The sequence below is a fragment of the Schistocerca cancellata genome, chromosome 4, assembly GCF_023864275.1.
Source record: "Schistocerca cancellata isolate TAMUIC-IGC-003103 chromosome 4, iqSchCanc2.1, whole genome shotgun sequence".
NCBI lineage: Eukaryota > Metazoa > Arthropoda > Insecta > Orthoptera > Acrididae > Schistocerca > Schistocerca cancellata.
This window is the reverse complement of record NC_064629.1, coordinates 39,317,089-39,336,487: the sequence shown is the minus strand read 5'-3', so window position 1 is coordinate 39,336,487 and position 19,399 is coordinate 39,317,089. Positions and strand designations below refer to the sequence as shown.

Below are 19,399 nucleotides of genomic sequence, written 5' to 3'. Positions count from 1 at the left end.
TTCTCCAGTACATTTTGTGATGCATACTTGTATGTGGGTACGTGTTGTTTTATTAGTTTATGTTTTATGGCAAGTTGTTGATGTATTATTTTTGCTACATTGTCATGTCTTCTGGGGTATTCTGTATTTGCTAGTATTGTACTTCCGCTTGTTATGTGATCTACTGTTTCTGTTTGTTGTTTGCAAAGTCTGCATTTATCTGTTGTGGTATTGGGATCTTTAATAATATGCTTGCTGTAATATCTGGTGTTTATTGTTTGATCCTGTATTGCGATCATGAATCCTTCCGTCTCACTGTATATATTGCCGTTTCTTAGCCATGTGTTGGATGCGTCTTGATCTATGTGTGGCTGTGTTAGATGATACGGGTGCTTGCCGTGTAGTGTTTTCTTTTTCCAATTTACTTTCTTTGTATCTGTTGATGTTATGTGATCTAAAGGGTTGTAGAAGTGGTTATGAAATTGCAATGGTGTAGCTGATGTATTTATATGAGTGATTGCTTTGTGTATTTTGCTAGTTTCTGCTCGTTCTATAAAGAATTTTCTTAAATTGTCTACCTGTCCATAATGTAGGTTTTTTATATCTATAAATCCCCTTCCACCTTCCTTTCTGCTTAATGTGAATCTTTCTGTTGCTGAATGTATGTGATGTATTCTATATTTGTGGCATTGTGATCGTGTAAGTGTATTGAGTGCTTCTAGGTCTGTGTCACTCCATTTCACTACTCCAAATGAGTAGGTCAATACTGGTATAGCATAAGTATTTATAGCTTTTGTCTTGTTTCTTGCTGTCAATTCTGTTTTCAGTATTTTTGTTAGTCTTTGTTTATATTTTTCTTTTAGTTCTTCTTTAATATTTGTATTATCTATTCCTATTTTCTGTCTGTATCCTAGGTATTTATAGGCATCTGTTTTTTCCATCGCTTCTATGCAGTCGCTGTGGTTATCCAATATGTAATCTTCTTGTTTAGTGTGTTTGCCCTTGACTATGCTATTTTTCTTACATTTGTCTGTTCCAAAAGACATATTTATATCATTGCTGAATACTTCTGTTATCTTTAGTAATTGGTTGAGTTGTTGATTTGTTGCTGCCAGTAGTTTTAGATCATCCATGTATAGCAAATGTGTGATTTTGTGTGGGTATGTTCCAGTAATATTGTATCCATAATTTGTATTATTTAGCATGTTGGATAGTGGGTTCAGAGCAAGACAGAACCAGAAAGGACTTAATGAGTCTCCTTGGTATATTCCACGCTTAATCTGTATTGGCTGTGATGTGATGTTATCTGAATTTGTTTGGATATTAAGTGTGGTTTTCCAATTTTTCATTACTGTGTTTAGAAACTGTATCAATTTAGGATCTACTTTGTATATTTCCAAAATCTGTAGTAACCATGAGTGGGGTACTCTATCAAAGTCTTTTTGGTAATCAATGTATGCGTAGTGTAGGGACCTTTGTTTAGTTTTAGCTTGATATGTCACCTCTGTATCTATTATCAGTTGCTCTTTACATCCTCGTGCTCCTTTGCAGCAGCCTTTTTGTTCTTCATTTATAATTTTGTTCTGTGTTGTATGTTATTATTATTATTATTATTATTATTATTATTATTATTATTATTATTAAGGTGTGTTACAACGGAAAAAAAACTTTGTGCACGTTTTTGGGTCTTTATATCATTATAAATTTTGCAATTTTTCAAATAAAATTATGAAGTATTTTATTTTATTTTTTAAAAATATAATCTGCATCGGCTGAAAATGTTAAAATTTTTATGTGCCTTACTTTAAGATCTAATAAATTTGTTAATTTTTTATATAGAAGGCTGTGAATTGCTGTGTTATAAAGGTTAAATTACATGTTTGTATTGGTAACACTGTCAAAAACAGTACTGTACTGTTTCATAGTAATGTTTTTCTGAGGAAAAGTGATGAACAGATTGGTAAATCTCTCAAAAATTAAAGAATGGCGCCAAATGAAGTGTTTTTAAGAAGTAATAGCAGAAGCAGAAGTTTATTGTGCCATAACATACAATTTCAAGCCATTGACATAAAAGTACAGGAGACTTGTCAAATCACAGTAACTGGTTGACGATTTTCCATATAATACCAGTAACATAATATACAGTACTGAATAATTACTTAATTAAGCAATTAATAATTTTTCTTCAAAAGTAACAAACTTTTAAGATTAACAGTCCTCCTGCTCAAATTTTCAGGTTGTCATTTATAAATTCTTCTACTGAATAGTAACATGTCTGCATGAGCTTCACATATAAGAATTTTTTCAGTGTTTGTAAATTTTTGCTGAGCAATTCTCTTCCTTTCACTTTCTTATAAATTTTCATACCCATATAATGTGGAGAAAGTTTTAAATGGTGGGTGGACAGCATAAAATTATTTTGATTTCTTGTGTTGTGATCATGTTGAAAATGATTTGCTACAAATAAATCAGGGTTACTGTGTCCAAAGATAATCAGCTCATGTATGTATAGTGAGGGAACACTTGGTGTACTCAGATTTTTTAGGAGTGGGCAACATGATTTTCTTCGTCCTACATTGTGCATATTACTAATGACAGTCTTCTGAAGTTTTAGTATTCAGCACATATGGTTTGAGTTACCCCAAAATACAATTCCACACCTTATTACTGACTCAAAGTAGCTGTGATACACTACTTTTCTTATGCCCATACTGGTAGCATTGTACAACATTCTCATTGCATATGCCTGGGTTTCATGGTAATAGATTTTTGAATAAAGGGAAACATTAGATTAGAATGCATTAGATTTACTTTCATTCCAATTTATCCAAAGTGAGGAGGCCCTCCAGGGTGTAAAACATGTCAGGAAAAACAATAATACATGACTGTTTTTTAAATTAATTTTTTTTATTTTTCAAATTTTTAAATTTTATGTTCAACATGTGGTGTGTGAAGTTACCAACAATGAAATACAGGCAAACTTATCAGTATCTAGAGAAACACCCATTAGTGCTTTGAAGATTCAAAATAATGTTGTGGTACACAGTTTTCTCAAAACAAAAGTGATGTTATTGGTAGGATAGGTTATATTCTGATAGATTTAGACTTCCTAACAAGGCTGTTAGGTGAATGTGTGCATTGTAAAATAGTGGAGGGCTAGTTGCATGAAGACAGTGAGGTGTCAAATAGCTAGCCAGGAAACATCATTAATTGTGCCTGTCATAAATATACTCATTCATTTTGGAATTCTGATAAGTGTAAAGATAATTATTTTGAAGTAAATGTTAGGTGGTTTTATGGATTGAGAGTTTTTGGCAAACGACACACTGCAGCAGAAAAAATGTGTGCTATGATCAATATTTCACACCCACCTTGTAAAATCGACAAGTATCAGGATTTATTGGAGCTGCTGTGGAATCTGTTGCTTGTGAGTCAATGAAGTGTGTTACAAAAGATGATGTTGAAATAAATGATGGTATGTCTGATGTACCAGTAGTTTTTGATGACACTTGGTTGGCAGAAGTGCAGCTACAGTTCTAAGAATTCTGTTGCTATGGTGACCAGTGTGGATACTAGAAAGGTAACAGATTTCCAGGTTTTTACCAAACAATGTTATAAGCTTAAATCAGGGAATGAAGAAGGGTGTATCAAAAATGGCTCTGAGCACTATAGGACTTAACATCTGTGGTCATCAGTCCCCTAGAATGTAGAACTACTTAAACCTAACTAACCTAAGGACATCACACACATCCATGCCCGAGGCAGGATTCAAACCTGCGACCGTAGCGGTCACGGGGTTCCAGACTGAAGCGCCTTGAACCGCACGGCCACACCGATCAGTAAGGGTATGTCTCTGACAGAAATTATGAAGGGACAAGTGGTGATATGGAGGCCTCTGCAGCTATTGAAATATTTAGTCAATATGTGAATGAAATGGGAGTGTGTTACAGTAAGTTCTTAGGCGATGTAGACTCAAAAGCATATAACAGTGTAGTAGCTGCTCACAAGGGAACCTTCCCATCACACCCCCCTCAGATTTAGTTGTAAGTTGGCACAGTGGATAGGCCTTGAAAAACTGAACACAGATCAATCGAGAAAACAGGATGAAGTTGTGTGGAAATATGAAAAAAATAAGCAATATATACAAACTGAGTAGTCCATGTGCAAGATATGCAACATCAAGGAGAGTGTGAGCTAAGGAGCGCCGTGGTCCCATGGTTAGCGTGAGCAGCTGCAGAACCAGAGATCCTTGGTTCAAGTCTTTCGTCATGTGAAAAGTTTACACTCTTTATTTTCGCAAAGTTATGATCTGTCCGTTCGTTCATTGACGCCTCTGTTCACTGTAATAAGTTTAGCGTCTGTGTTTTGCGACCACACCGCAAAACTGAGCGATTAGTAGACGAAAGGATGTGCCTCTGCAATGGGAACTGAAAACATTTGATTGCAAGGTCATAGGTCAACCGATTCCTCTCTCTTCCGTGCGCTATAGTCGACTGACGTCGTGTGTTTCAATGTTTGTTTAGGTGTAGCGTCCCCATACTACGGCGCAGTTACCTCACATTGGACGAACGGACGGACAGATAATAATTGTCTGAAAATAAAAAAATTAAACTTTTCACTCAAGGGAAGACTTGAACCAAAGACTTCTTGTTCCGCAGCTGCTCACGCTAACCACGGGACCACGGCGCTGCTGAGCTAACGCTATCCTTGATGTTGCCTATCTTGCGCATGGACTACTCAGTTTGTATATTTTGCTTATTTTTTTCATAGTTCCACACAACTTCTTCCTGTTTTCTAGATTGATCTGTGTTCTGTTTTTCATGGCCTATCCACTGTGCCAACTTATAACTCAATCTGAGGGGGGTGCGATGGGGAGGTTCCCTTGTCAGCCTTATGGTGAGAAGACTATCAGAAAACTGGAATGTGTTGGTTGTGTCCAGAAGAGGATGGGCCCCAGGGTGAGGAAGTTGAAACAAATTTTTAGAGACAAGAATCTTTCTGATGGTAAAACCATAAGAGGCAGGCTAATAGACAAAATTATTGATGAACTACAATAGTATTATGGGATAGACATTAGAATTAATACTGAGGATTTGTTGAAAATAAAGCAGGCAGTATGGGCTACCTTCTTCCACAGACTGTTAACTGATGAAAAACCAAAACACCACCTTTGCCCTCCTGGACGTGGACGTGATTAATGGTGCTATTACTGCAATGCCCAGTAATCATACAGTTCATACAGCCACAAACATTCCATCCCAGCAGCAGTTATGGATATCATAAAACCTATTTACAGATTCCTGGCAAATCCTGAATTGTTGAAGAAGTGTGTACATGGCGAGACTCAAAATCCCAATCAATAATTTTATATGGACTTGCTTACCAAAAAATGTTTTTGTTGGAATGAAGAAACTAAAGTGAGGGGTCACTGACACTGTTATTGCTCTTAATGATGGCATATGGGAATTAAGCCTGGAGAAAACTGCATCAGAAAACTTGAACAGGGGACAACGTTTGCATTGAAACTTCCTGACAGATTAAAACTGTCTGCTGGACCGAGACTTGAACTACGGAACTTCGCCATTCACCGGCAAGTGCACACACTCCACTGCAGAGTGAAAATCTCATTCTGGAAGGTTTGCATTGATAAAGCAGAGTATGCTGCACAATTGGCTACTGAGTCCAGAAAGAAGAAAAGAACAAGAAACTTGGAAAAAGATCAGGAGGATGATATACAGTATGATGCAGGGTGCTTCTGAGTGACTAAAAATAAAAAATAAATGAAGCATATATTTAATGAGTTACAGTCTTTTGAAGCTTTAGAAGGCATTCCTGAAAATTTACATTTTCTGTTGCATTTTTCTCTAAATCTCAGAAACCACTTTGAGTACGGTATTCAAATTTTCAGGTAGTAATAACATATATATCCTGAGTCTACTGAACTTAAAGAAGAACATAATGTAATGTACATTAAAATTATTTAGGATAACGTACAAAAAAGTACACAAAATTTTAAACGTGTAATTAAAAAATTGTATTTCCAAAAGCAGTGGCTAAAATACAATTATTATAGTTCAGTAGACTCTGAATACACAGTTTAATGACCTGTACAAGTTTCATGTCAATGGCTACAGTTGTTCCTGAAATAGAGGGAAGCCAAGTTACTAAATTTAACACTGTTGGGATAGGGTGTTCCAACTCCCCTTAATATATATTAATGACTTGCCACTCTATATTCACGAAGAGGCAAAGCTAGTTCTTTTTGCTGATAATACCAGTATAGAAATCACACTCAATAAACAAAAATTAGCTGAGGAAATTGTAAATAATGTCTTTCAGAAGATTATTAAGTGGTTCTCTGCAAATAGACTCTCACTTAAGTTTGAGAAAATCTAGTATACATAGTTCTGTACAGTGAATGGCATAACACCATTGATAAATATGGACTTTGAACAAAAGTCTGTTGGTAAGGCAAAATATTCCAAATTTCTGGGTTAGGGCTTTTATGAGAAATTGAATTGGAAGAAACACATTGATGATCAGCTGGAACATTTAGGTTCAGCTTCTTATGCTATTAGGGTTATTGCATATCACTGCTTTCATATGACATCATATTTTGAGGTAAGTCATCATTAAGAGAAACAGTATTCATTTCACAAAAGTATGTACTCAGAATAATAGCTGGAGCCCACCCAAGATCACGTCACAGGCCCTTATTTACCCTTTGGGATATTCAGAGTACCTCCACAATACATATATTCACTTATGACATTTATAATTAATAATCCATCCCATTTCAAAAATAATAGCAAAGTGCATGGCTACAACATTAGAAGAAAGGATGATCTTCACTATTCTGGGTTAAATCTTGCTTTGGCACAAAAAGGGGTGAATTATGCTACCACAAAAATCTCTAATAATTTACCAAACAGCATTAAAAGTCTGATAGATAGCCAACCAGCATTTAAAAACAAATTAAAAGAATTTCTCAATGACAACACCTACTCAATAGATGAAATTTTAGATATGAAGTAGTAACTGAAAAAAAAAAACATGTCATGTAAAGAAAACTTATGTTAAACTGACACATTCCACATCATTACAAAATGTCGTATAATGATCTATGGAACAAATATTATTGTAATGTAATGTCATGTCATGTCATAGAAAATAGCAATTGGCATTATTTGTCTTTTACATTTTATACATCCTGATTGTTGGACTGTAAAAATTGCATGCCCTGTGGACATAAACTTATGAAATACAAATTGAGATTGAATACCTATCATATTTTGAGAGAGAAGAGTAATTGTTCTTGCATGCATAAGATTTTCCAATACCTCTAAGGAGGTTTCAAGTCGAGTGTCTGATTCATAATTATCAATCCATGCCTTCTTACCTTTCTTGTAAAGAGGTTCAGCAATAGCATATTTCACAGCCAGCCTGGAAATATCCCCTGTGATGTATGTGAAGAACAGGATTTTTAATATGTTCCCCGAGATATGTTTAACTACATGAGAATTTTTGTTTCTGAGAGGTGTAGTTACATTCTTAATTTATTTGGCAAAGTATAGTGTTATTGTGATTGGCCTGTATTTATGAGGCTTTAGCATTGCTTCTTGCATATATTCTATTTCTTTATTCCTTGAGCTGCCAATGCCAATCTTCTCAGCTACTTCCAAGAAATGAGCATTAAATACATTGGCTACCTGACTGCTATTGTTTGTTATTTGGCTGCATCATTAATAACAAAGTACTCACTTTTGTTAAAAAGTTTTGCATATAAATTTAATTTCATTATTTGAATGATTAATTTCCGACATTACAAAGAGGTTTCTTTAATTTTTTAACATCTTTCCTTAAAAAGCACAGTATTTCTCATAATATGAAATAAATATCATTTCTATGTTTCTTCTAATCATTCAGTACAATTTCCTTTTACTTGCACATAATATTTTGATGCCTTTAGCCATCCTAAGACTTTTTAATGTCATTAGTACTATATTTTATAGCTTACTACAGAAAACAGCTGATAAACATTGATAGAAATCCATCTGTAAATACATTAAATTTGCAGTTGATTTTGGATGGTAAAAGGCACGGGTACTTTTTGTTGGTGAGCTTTGTACCCATTCGATGTTTAAGAGAAAATGTTTACTTCAGTTTATTCTTTCAGTGTACATACATCGATATGAATTGTGAATTGATAATCATTTATAAAAATTTCATGTAATCCCTATCAGTAGGTGCTCTCATTTATTTATAATCTGCTAATGGTTCTCCATTCACATTTAATATCTTATGAATTTTATTGTTTTTGTTATATAACACCCTTAACAATACATTTGAATTATTGAAATTTTTTGGTGTGTAACAAATATTTAGCTTCCATCATCACATTTCACATTTATACTTGCAGGTACTTGAGTGGGTATCAAAGTTTTAGTCATCTACACTGTGCACATTCTTCATTTGCTCGTAACTTCCTAAAATGTCCCTTTTATTCAGATGCCCCAAGATGATTTATATAAGATATATAAGTGTAATAGAAGTGACAAAACCTTTTGGTTATGCATCAAGTTTTATAAAGTTGACTTAGGACATGGCTTGTTTTAGGCAAACATTTAAATAATATTATATGTAAGTACCACAAAATGTTGCATCCTGTAGGATGACCATCAAATATAAATATAAGTACTAAGGATAGTAAGTTTCAGAACTCGTGTTTAACTCCAAACCTGACAGTATTTCATCAAAATGTACAATCCCTATCCAACAAAGTAAATGAATTTCAAATTTTGTGGGAAAGTGACATGAAAAACACCTCTGTATTATGTTTTACTGAACATTGGCTTGACAAAGAGAAACTTCATATGCTATGCATTCCAAATTTTGTATTGGGTAGTTATTTTTGTCGTAAATTGTTTAAACATGGTGGTAGTTGCATTTATGTTAAAAATAGCATAAATTTTAAATGTATGCCATATGTAGAAAAATTATCCATAGAGAAAGATATTGAGGTAAATGGAATCGAAATCAAAGACGAAAAAATTGCTATAATTTGTCTATACAGGGCGCCAACTGGCAATATTAACATTATGTTAAAGAACCTTGAAAATATCTTACACAAGACTACACAAAAAAATAGAAAACTAATTATATGTGGGGATTTCAACATTGACTTTGCAAGTGAGTCTAAGCAAAAAACTGCTTTACTGAACCTCTTAGCAACTTTCAATTTAAAGGCTACTATAGAAACGCCAACACACATCACAGAAACCTCAGCCACAATCCTTATCAAATATTTACAAATGTGCCCTTGAAACATACAACACAAACCCACAATATAGGCTTTGGGGACCACACAGCCCAAGAAATTAGTATAAGGTTAGGAAAACCACTTAATTCAACTGAATGTCCAACTGCTACATGTAGGAAGTATAATGACCAGAATGTACAACATTTCCTTAACTATCTGCATAAAGAAACTTGGGAAGACATCTATGAATGTGAAAGTACAAATGATAAGTTCAATAAATTCCTAAATAGTTTTACCTATTATTTTGAACTTCACTTTCCACTCCATAAAAAGACAGTCACAAAAAAGGATCTGAAAATAAAATGGGTAACAACAGGGATACAAATATCTGTGAAGAAAAAGAGACTACTTCATGATATATCTAGACAGCACACCACATCCCCAGAATTTGATTCGTATTTTAAGGATTACAAAAAGATTTTAACTAAAGTCATAAAAAAAAGAATTAAAAAAAGGCAAATAGTTCCTTCATAGCAAATGCACAAAATAAAATGAAAGCCATATGGGAGATTGTAAGGCATGAAACAGGATTAAAACAGAGAGAATACAATAATATCAAACTGAATGAAAACACTTCTGTAATATCTGATCCCCAACAGATAGCAAATAATTTTAACTCTTATTTCTCTAAGGCAGCTGAGATTCTGGTGAAGCAAAACTTTCAAAATGCTGTCACTGCAAATCAGATTAAAACTATCCCTAGTAACAAGTCTCTCTTCCTACACCCAACAGATGAACAGGAAATGCTAAAAATAATAGGGGAGCTAAAATCAAAATTTTCCTCTGGTACTGACAACATACCAGACCATATCATCAAAAAATGTGCACCCTTAGTAGTTAAGCCCATGGTAGACATATGCAATAGTTTACTTTCTCAGGGAATCTTCCCAGAAAGACTAAAAATAGCTAAAGTGAAGCCATTGTTCAAAAAGGGTGAAAAAACAAATATAACAAATTATAGGCCAGTCTCTCTACTATCTGTTTTTTCTAAAATAATTGAAAAAATTAAGGCAATAACTGGCATGCATACATTCAAAACTGCAGTGAGTGACTACTTGCTACAGAATTGTTACTATAGTGTTGATGAATTTTTATCTATAATATAAATATGTGAAAAATTTTAAATAGTTTATACAATTAAGGCCAAAATAAGAAATGTGTACATTAGATTTATTTGTGTATTATATGTGGTCTATTACATATATGTGTGTGTCTATATAATCAAGGCCAAAAGTGTGTGTGTAAAATGTATTTGTGAAATGTTATTCCCATATGTTAGAGTTCTATTGCTATATACTGAAAACCATACAAAAGCTTTTTCTGTTCAACTTTACTGCAAATTATTTGACTTGTCCTATATCATTATGTACCCCTGTACAGTGTATGATTCACAAGGCCAATAAATATACAATACAATAAATGTCTAATAAAATTTACTAGCACATTATAATATTAACTTTTTGCAGTTCTGAAGAAGACGTTATTACTAATGTTGACACCTAGGTAAACGATAAAGTTAAGCTGCAACTGTAGGCTGTATATTCTTATATAAACAATATCTGTTGCTGTTGCTGCATAAAAATGTTAAAAATTATGAAGATGATGTGTCAAACATTAAATAGTGTTGGTAGAACTAACCCAATTCTGGTAATCATGTTTACTTTAATTTATATTTGTTGCTGCAGTAGTCCTATTTTTGGTATGACACCCTGAACAAGTGGGTGAGCAACTATATCAAATTAATCTGTAAATCTGTACAAAAGTAAAATCCTAAAATTTAGTGTTGTTATATAATATGAAATTTGATCTGATTACCGTAACTCACCTTTCAGCTCTTTTAATATCAGCTTTTGTTTTTGTTATTTCATAGCACTTGCTTGATAGTTTCTTTTTGTTTTTTTCTATATTTTTCTTAATTAAGCCAACTCTATTGTTAATCTTATCCTCTATTTCATTACTTAAGCAGTTCACCTCTGAACTCACTTCCTGGGCCTTTTGCATTGCATCATCATAATCTGAAAGAACAAATTCTTCATCCAGTATAGCAGATTATGGTTAACAATAAATAGCATAGAAGCTGTTGTTACATTTAAAAATTTGAATATTCTGACCATGAAGTTCAATTTTACTAGTCATGGATGTACTCTATGTGGTATGTCCTTGTCTTCCTGCAACATTTGAACTGAGTTACCCAGCCAGTTATAGTGAAAGTTGCAATAAGTGAAAAAAGTAGAAGTATGACAGACTAATTTTTTTTTTTTGTGGTTTTAGGGTGCACAACTTCAATTGTCATTAGCGCCCTGACTACTCTAAGAATGCACCGCGAGGCACAAGTGGACAACAACAACTAAAAGGGAAAACACGATAAAAGACAGACTGACAGGCATAGGATTAAAAAACAGCATCATCAAATGTCCTGAGAGAGGTTTGTCAAATTGATAAAACGAAGAACACGAGCAACTGCTCGTGGGTCATCCGCTAAAATGGCATCGAAAGTACTTGGCAGGTTAAGATCTAGACGCAGTGTGTTAAAATATGGACAGGACATTAAAATGTGTCGAACCGTCAGCAAGTGCCCACATGGGCAGAACGGCGCTGGCGCAGCCGTCAGCAGATGGCGATGGCTGAACCGGCAGTGTCCAATTCTTAACCAGGCCAAAACTACCTCCTCCCGCCAAGAAGGGCATGAGGAGGACGTCCAAGCCACGGGAAGAGGTTTTAGGGCCCGAAGCTTGTTGTCTGTAAGTGCAGCCCAATCGGCATGCCACAGCGACACAATGCGCCGACAAATGACCCTGCTAAAATCGGACGAAGGGACACAACAAGAAGCTGTCCGAGGCTGGAGGACCGCAGCCTTGGCCGCGGCATCTGCAGCTTCGTTCCCAGGGATACCGACATGGCCAGGAACCCACATAAAGCTAACCGGAGAACCGACGTCCACCAGCTGCTGAAGAGAGCGTTGGATCCGGTGTACGAAAGGGTGAACCGGGTACGGATCACTGAGGCTCTGGATGGCGCTCAAGGAGTCGGAGCAGATGACATAAGAAGAATGTCGGTGGCGGCAGATGTAAAGAACAGCCTGGTAGAGGGCAAAGAGCTCAGCTGTGAAGACCGAACAATGGCCACGGAGCCGGTATTTGAAACTGTGCCCCGACAATAAAGGAACACCCGACCCTATCATTGGTCTTAGAGCCATCTGTATAAATGAAAGTCATGTTGATGAACTTCGAACGAAGTTCCAAAAAACGGGAGTGGTAGACCGAACCGGGGGTAACCTCTTTTGGGAGCGAGCTGAGGTAAAGGTGAACGCGGACCTGAGCCTGGAGCCAAGGTGGCGTGTGGCTCTCGCCCAATCGAAAGGTTGCAGGGAGTGAAAAATTAAGGTGTTGAAGGAGGCGACGAAAGTGAACTCCAGGGAGTAGCAGGGCAGAGACATACAACCCGTATTGACGGTCGAGAGAGTCGTCATAAAAGGAACGATAAGACGGATGGTCGGGCATTGACAGTAGCCGACAGGCATACCGACAAAGCAGTATATCGCGCCGGTAGGTGAGTGGCAATTCGCCAGCGTCAGCATGAAGACTCTCTACGGGACTAGTATAAAATGCTGCGATCGCAAGTCGTAAACCCCGATGTTGTATGGAGTTGAGGCGGTGTAAGATGGATGGCCGTGCAGAGGAGTATACGAAGCTCCCATAATCCAGCTTGGAGCGGACGATCGACTGATATAGACGAAGTAGGACAGTTCGATCCACTCCCCACGACATACCACTGAGAACACGGAGGACATTTAAAGAACGGGTACAACGGGCGGCCAAATATGACACATGTGGAGACCAGCTAAGTTTCCTGTCAAATGTAAGGCCTAAAAATTTGGTTGTCTCCACGATTGGGAGAGCAACGGGACCAAGTCGTAAGGACGGTGGGAGAAACTCTTTGTAGCGCCAGAAGTTAATACAGACCGTCTTCTCGGCAGAAAAACGGAAGCCATTGGCGACACTCCAGGAGTAAAGACGGTCAAGAGAACGCTGAAGACTGCGCTCCAGGACACGTGTACACTGCGCGCTGCAATAGATGGTAAAATCGTCCACAAAAAGGGAGCCTGATACATCAGCTGGGAGGCAATCCATTATTGGATTGATCGCGATGGCGAAGAGAGCGACGCTCAAAACTGAGCCCTGTGGCACCCCATTCTCCTGGCAAAAGGTGTCGGACAGGACAGAACCCACACGTACCCTGAACTGTCAATCCATTAAAAAGGAACGAATAAAAAGAGGGAGGCGACCGCGAAGGCCCCATGTATGCATGGTGCGGAGAATGCCCGCCCTCCAACAGGTGTTGTAAGCCTTCTCCAAATCAAAGAACACAGCCGCGGTCGGGCGCTTCCGCAAGAAGTTATTCATAATGAAGGTCGACAAGGTAACCAGATGGTCAACAGCAGAGCGGCGCCTACGAAATCCACATTGTACATTGGTAAGTAGGCGTCGAGACTCGAGCAGCCAAACCAATCTAGAGTTAACCATTCGCTCCATCACTTTACAGACACAGCTGGTAAGCGAGATAGGTCGATAACTGGAAGGCAAGTGCTTGTCCTTCCCCGGCTTAGGAATCAGGACAACAATAGACTCGCGCCAGCATGCGGGAACATGTCCCTCAATCCAGATGCGATTGTATGTACGAAGAAGAAAACCTTTACCCGCAGGAGAAAGGTTCTTCAGCATCTGAATATGAATAGAATCAGGCCCTGGAGCGGAGGACCATGATCGGCCAAGTGCGTTTTCGAGTTCCCGCATGGTGAATGGGGCATTATAACTTTCACAATTCGAGGAGCGGAAGTTAGGTGGCCTAGCCTCCTCTGCCTGTTTGCGGGGGGAGGAAGGCAGGGTGGTAATGAGTGGAGCTCGAAACCTCTGCGAAAAAGTGGCCGAAGGCATTGGAGACAGCCTCAGGGGCCACAAGGACGTCATTCGCGACCTTCAAGCCAGAAACTGGGGAGTGGACCTTAGTGCCAGATAGCTGGTGCAGGCTACCCCAGACAACAGAAGAAGGAGTAAAACTGTTGAAGGTGCTTGTGAAAGCAGCCCAGCTGGCTTTCTTGCTTTCTTTAATAATACGACGACACTGAGCACGTAATCGTTTATAATTAATACAATTCGCCACTGTAGGGTGGCGTTTAAAGGTGCGTAAAGCACGTCGACGAGCACGTAAAGCGTCTCTACATGCTGCGGTCCACCAGGGGACCGGTACGCGACGTGGAGAAGAAGTAGGGTGAGGGATGGAATATTCAGCAGCAGCGAGAATGACTTCCGTGAGGTGTGCGACCTGACGATCGCAGCTTGTGAAGGTTTGATCCTGAAAGGTTGCCCTGGAAGAGAAGAGCCCCCAGTCTGCCTTGGAGATGGTCCAACTAGAGGAGCACGGAGAGGGAGTATGCTGCAGGAGAAGGATAACACACGGGAAGTGTGTTGCTCGAATATGTATCAGCAAGTGCATACCACTCAAACCGGTGTGCAAGTTGGGGAGTACATATAGAGAGGTCTAAATGGGAATAGGTGTGAGATGTGTCCGAAAGAAAAGTAGGGGCGCCAGTATTGAGGCAGACAAGATTGAGCTGGTTGAAAAGGTCTGCTAACAAGGAGCCCCTTGGGCAGGATGCTGGAGAGCCCCAAAGGGGATGGTGGGCATTTAAGTCTCCAGTTAACAAAAATGGTGCAGGTAGCTGAGCAATAAGTTGCATCATGTCTGCCCTGGTAACGGCAGATGACGATGGAGTGTAAACGGTACAAAAGGAAAACGTAAAAGTGGGGAGAGTAATGCGGATGGCAACTGCCTGCAGGCCGGTGTGCAACGTGATGGGATCGTAGTAAATATCATCCCGGACCAGCAACATAACCCCTCCATGAGCTGGGACACCTACCACAGGGGGTAGGTCAAAACGCACAGAGGTGTAGTGTGCCAAGGCAATTTGATCGCATGGGCGTAGCTTCGTTTCCTGGAGGGCTACGACGAGCGGACGGTGCAAGCGGAGCAGCAACTTCAAGTCCTCTCGGTTGGAGCAAATGCTGCGAATATTCTAGTGAATAAGTGCCATCGTAAGAAAAGGAAGATGAAAAAAGGGGTCACCTCGAAGGCCGCTGAGGGCATGGCTTCGAGCGAGCACCGCCGCCGCTATCTGTAGGGGGACAGTCATCGTCCATTGGGTCCATAGGTTCATCGGCCATCTCGGGAGGATGGCCGGGAGGGGGAGCTTCCTCCACCGGTAAACGGCCAGATGTACGGCTACCAGCGGTGCGGCCAGGCGAAACGGATGACGGCCTGGGGCGGCAACTGCTGGGTGGCGCAGGAGAAGAAATGCGCCATGGCAGAGAAGGAGAACTGTGCTTCCTATGAGCCTTTTTGGAAGGACGTTTGGTGGAAGTACCGGTCGAAGGCTGGGAGGTCGAGGAACGTAGGAAGTCTGCACGGGATGGTTCCTTCTTGAAGGCCCGTGCATCTGACTTCGGGGTCTTCGTCTTAGCAGAAGCTGATGAAGGGGCTGGTGTCTGTGGGGTGATGGGAGGAAGAGGAGACGTCGACCGCGCGATCTTAGCACTGGCCGAACGGACGACCGTGGTGCTGAAGGTCAGATCGCATGTCTGGGTTGCCACTTCCCTGGTAGTCCGAGGAGAGGCGAGGACAGTACTGTATTTCCCCGCTGGGAGCAGCGTGGGCTTCCTACTAGCCAATAGCTTGCGAGCAGCCGAGGTGGACACTTTTTCTTTGACCCGAATTTCTTGGATACAGCGTTCTTCCTTATAGACAGGACAGTCGCGGGAGGATGCGGCATGGTCACCCTGACAGTTCACACAACAAGAAGACGGAGGTGGACAGTCACCCTCATGGGCATCCCTGCCACAAGTGACACATTTAGCCGCATTGGAACAAGACTGTCGAGTGTGATTGAAATGCTGACACTGGTAGCAGCGCGTAGGTGTCGGGACATAGGGGCGAACAGAAATAACCTCGTAGCCCGCCTTGATGCGCGATGGCAGCTTAACACTATCGAAGGTCAAGAAAAGTGTCCGGGTCGGTACAAGGTCATTGTTGACCTTTTTCATGACCCTATGGACAGCCGTCACGCCCTGCTCAGCGAGGAAAGATTGAATCTCCTCGTCAGTCAATCCGTCGAGGGAGCTAGTATAGACTACACCACGAGACGAATTCAAAGTTCGGTGGGCCTCCACCCAGACAGGGAACGTGTACAGGAGTGTGGCCCGAAGCAGTTTTTGTGCCTGAAAGGCACTCTCAGTTTCTAGTAATAAGGTACCGTTACGCAACCTGGTACAAAATTTGACAGATCCGGCTATGGCATCTACGCCCTTCTGGATAACGAAAGGGTTGACAGAGGAAAAATCCTTTCCATCCTCAATGCTTCAACCCATCTAAGGAATTCTCATCTTTTACACACACATTTGTAGTACTCATGATATCATAAAAAAAATTGTCACAGGAATATGAAATTTGTGCTAGATATGAGTTGCACTAATAAAAATTGTGACAAATTATGAACTAATAATGACACATTGCTGAGAGTACACTATTTTGTAAAGCTAGCACAAAGTCCACCAGGTGCTTCTAACATTGATGAGAAAGTTGCTTTTAGCTCTACTGCATTGTTATTAAACCCCAATTTAACATGAACAAATAGCTTTTTTTAACTGAGCAGTATCATAGTGTTGTTCTTTACTAGTCCCTTTCACAGTGTTTTGTAGAAAGATTAACAATATATTAGGCAAGTCAGTTGAGAGATGTGATTTGTGAACATATTATAGTTTAATTAATGAAACAGTTAAAAACTGTATTAGAGTATGTAAAGTCAGCCTATTTTCTTGAAGTTATATCATCATCATCATCATCATCATCATCATCGACAGTTTCCATCCTCTGGCCAGGACTGTATGGAACATAGGCATCTCCATCATCATCATCTGTCTTGCCACCATCTCTCCAACTTGGTCCAGTCTTCTCCTTTCCTCTGGACGCATTCCTCTACTCCTTTCCGCCATCTGTCTCTCAGTCTTCTCTTGGTCTCTTTCCTTCCAGTTTCATCTCGTGTATCCTCCTGGGTATCCTCTTCTCCTCCACTCTCTTAATGTGCCCATACCATCTCAGGCTTGATTTCTCTGTCTCCTCCTGTAATGGTTCCACCTCTCTGATCTTCTCATTTCTTAACCTGCCTGTCTCTGTCACTCCAATACCGTTTCTCAAGAATTTCATCTCACTAGCTTGTACTTTGCTTTTCTCTCTTCCTTTCACAACCCAGGTTTCTGATGAATATATATGGATCGGGACATAGTATGACCAGTATATAACCTCTTTACTGATGTGGAGTACGTTGTTGCTCCGTATCAGGCTACTGACACTCTTCTGAAATGATTCCGATTTTCTCCCCCACTCGTTTATTTCTCTGTCATTTTTTTTCCATCTTCCTGTATCAAGCTTCCTAGGTACTTTAAACTCTCCATTCTCCTCAATCATTCCCCACCAACTGTTATTCCAGTTGTTCCTCTCACCTCCTTTCTTGCTGTGATAACCATCTCATTCTTTCTTACACTAAATTTCATACTATATTCTTCTACTGTTTGTTCCAATATGTCCAACTGCTCTTGTACTTCCTCCTCCTTATTCCCTCAAATCATCAGCTCACTTGCAAACACCGTAGCTTTCATCTTTCCTTCACCAATTACTTGTGCTACTGTACTCATTGTATCATCCATCACTACAATGAAGAATAATGGTGAAAGTGCACTTCCCTGCCTCAAGCCATTCTTCTGTTCAATCCAAACTGATCTCTCTCCTCCCACTTTCACACAGCTCAAACTTCCATGGTACATTTCTCTTATCCTCCAAATAATCTGTTTTGCTTCTCCTCTGTTACCCAGGGCTTTCCACACTTTGCTTCTATGTACACTATCAAATGCTTTTTTAATGTCCAGGAAGGTCATTGGCAGATCTATTCCATATTCATAGTGCTGTTACTGCAGTTTTCTCAAAGCAAAAATTAGATCCACTATGGACTTTCCTGTTCTGAAGTCATGTTGCTCTTTTCTCATTCTTCCTTTTGCCCGAATCAGTATTATCCCTCGATAGCTCTTGCTGTCTTTTCTCTATTTCCCTTCTTAAACATCGGAACAATTATCCCCTTCTTCCAGTCTTCTGGGATCATCATCTGTCTCCAGACAATTTTCATTACTCAATATAGCCATTGTATCCCCACCTCTCCTGCTGCTCTCACCATCTGTACACTTACCTCATCCAGAGCTGGTGATTTCCCTCCCTTCAAATTGCCCAATGCCTCTTCCACTTCCCCCCCACGTAAGGTCTTTTTCTATTTGCTGTTCCTCCTCTTTTTTCTCATTGGCTTGTTCTCCTCATCCAAGTCTCTATTCGGGTTGAGGAGTTCTTCAAAATACTCCTTCCACATATTCTTGAGTTCCTCCTTTTTCTCTACATTTTGTCCACTTTTGTTCACCTTCTGAGCATAATCTGTGGTACCGTTCTTCCTCTTACTTTTAATCATCCCATATAACACCTTTTTCTTAACCTTCACTATCCTCCTCCATCATTCTGATCCACTGTTCCACTCACTTTCTTCTTTCCTCCATCACCACTCTTTTTGCTTCTTTCTTTATTGCCTCATACACTTCTCTTGACTCAACTGTTCTCTTATGGAACCATACCCTAAAAGCTCCATTCTTCTTCTGTACTATATCCTTTGTTTTCTCATTCCACCAGGGTGTTTCTTTCAATCTCTTTTCTTGCTTGTCCTCCCACATATTGCTTCTGCCACACTTACTAATGTTCCCTTGAATCTACCCCATTCCTCTTCTACCATTTTTGGTTCATCCTTTGGAATTCTTTGCTCTACTACTTGCAGATACTGTAGCCTGCTTTCTTCCTCCTACTTCCATACTCTTCTATGTCTTTCCTGCTTTCCTGTCCCTTTATTATCCTAAGTCCCTCTCAGGTTCATCACCAGCAAATGGTGGTCACTATTCAAGGCCTCTGATGGCCTCCAATGATGTTCCTATTCATCTCACTATCATACAGTAAGTAATCAGC

General features: G+C 39.5%; 1 protein-coding gene across 1 annotated transcript in view; it reads right to left on the bottom strand.

Annotated features, from left to right (window-relative positions):
• LOC126183365 (structural maintenance of chromosomes protein 4-like) overlaps positions 1-19,399 on the bottom strand; it is a 313,166-nt gene that overhangs the window by 175,312 nt on the left and 118,455 nt on the right. The window contains exon 9 of the mRNA XM_049925284.1: positions 11,124-11,313. Coding sequence (XP_049781241.1) covers positions 11,124-11,313 — 190 coding nt within the window. The remainder of the gene's footprint in view (positions 1-11,123; positions 11,314-19,399) is intronic.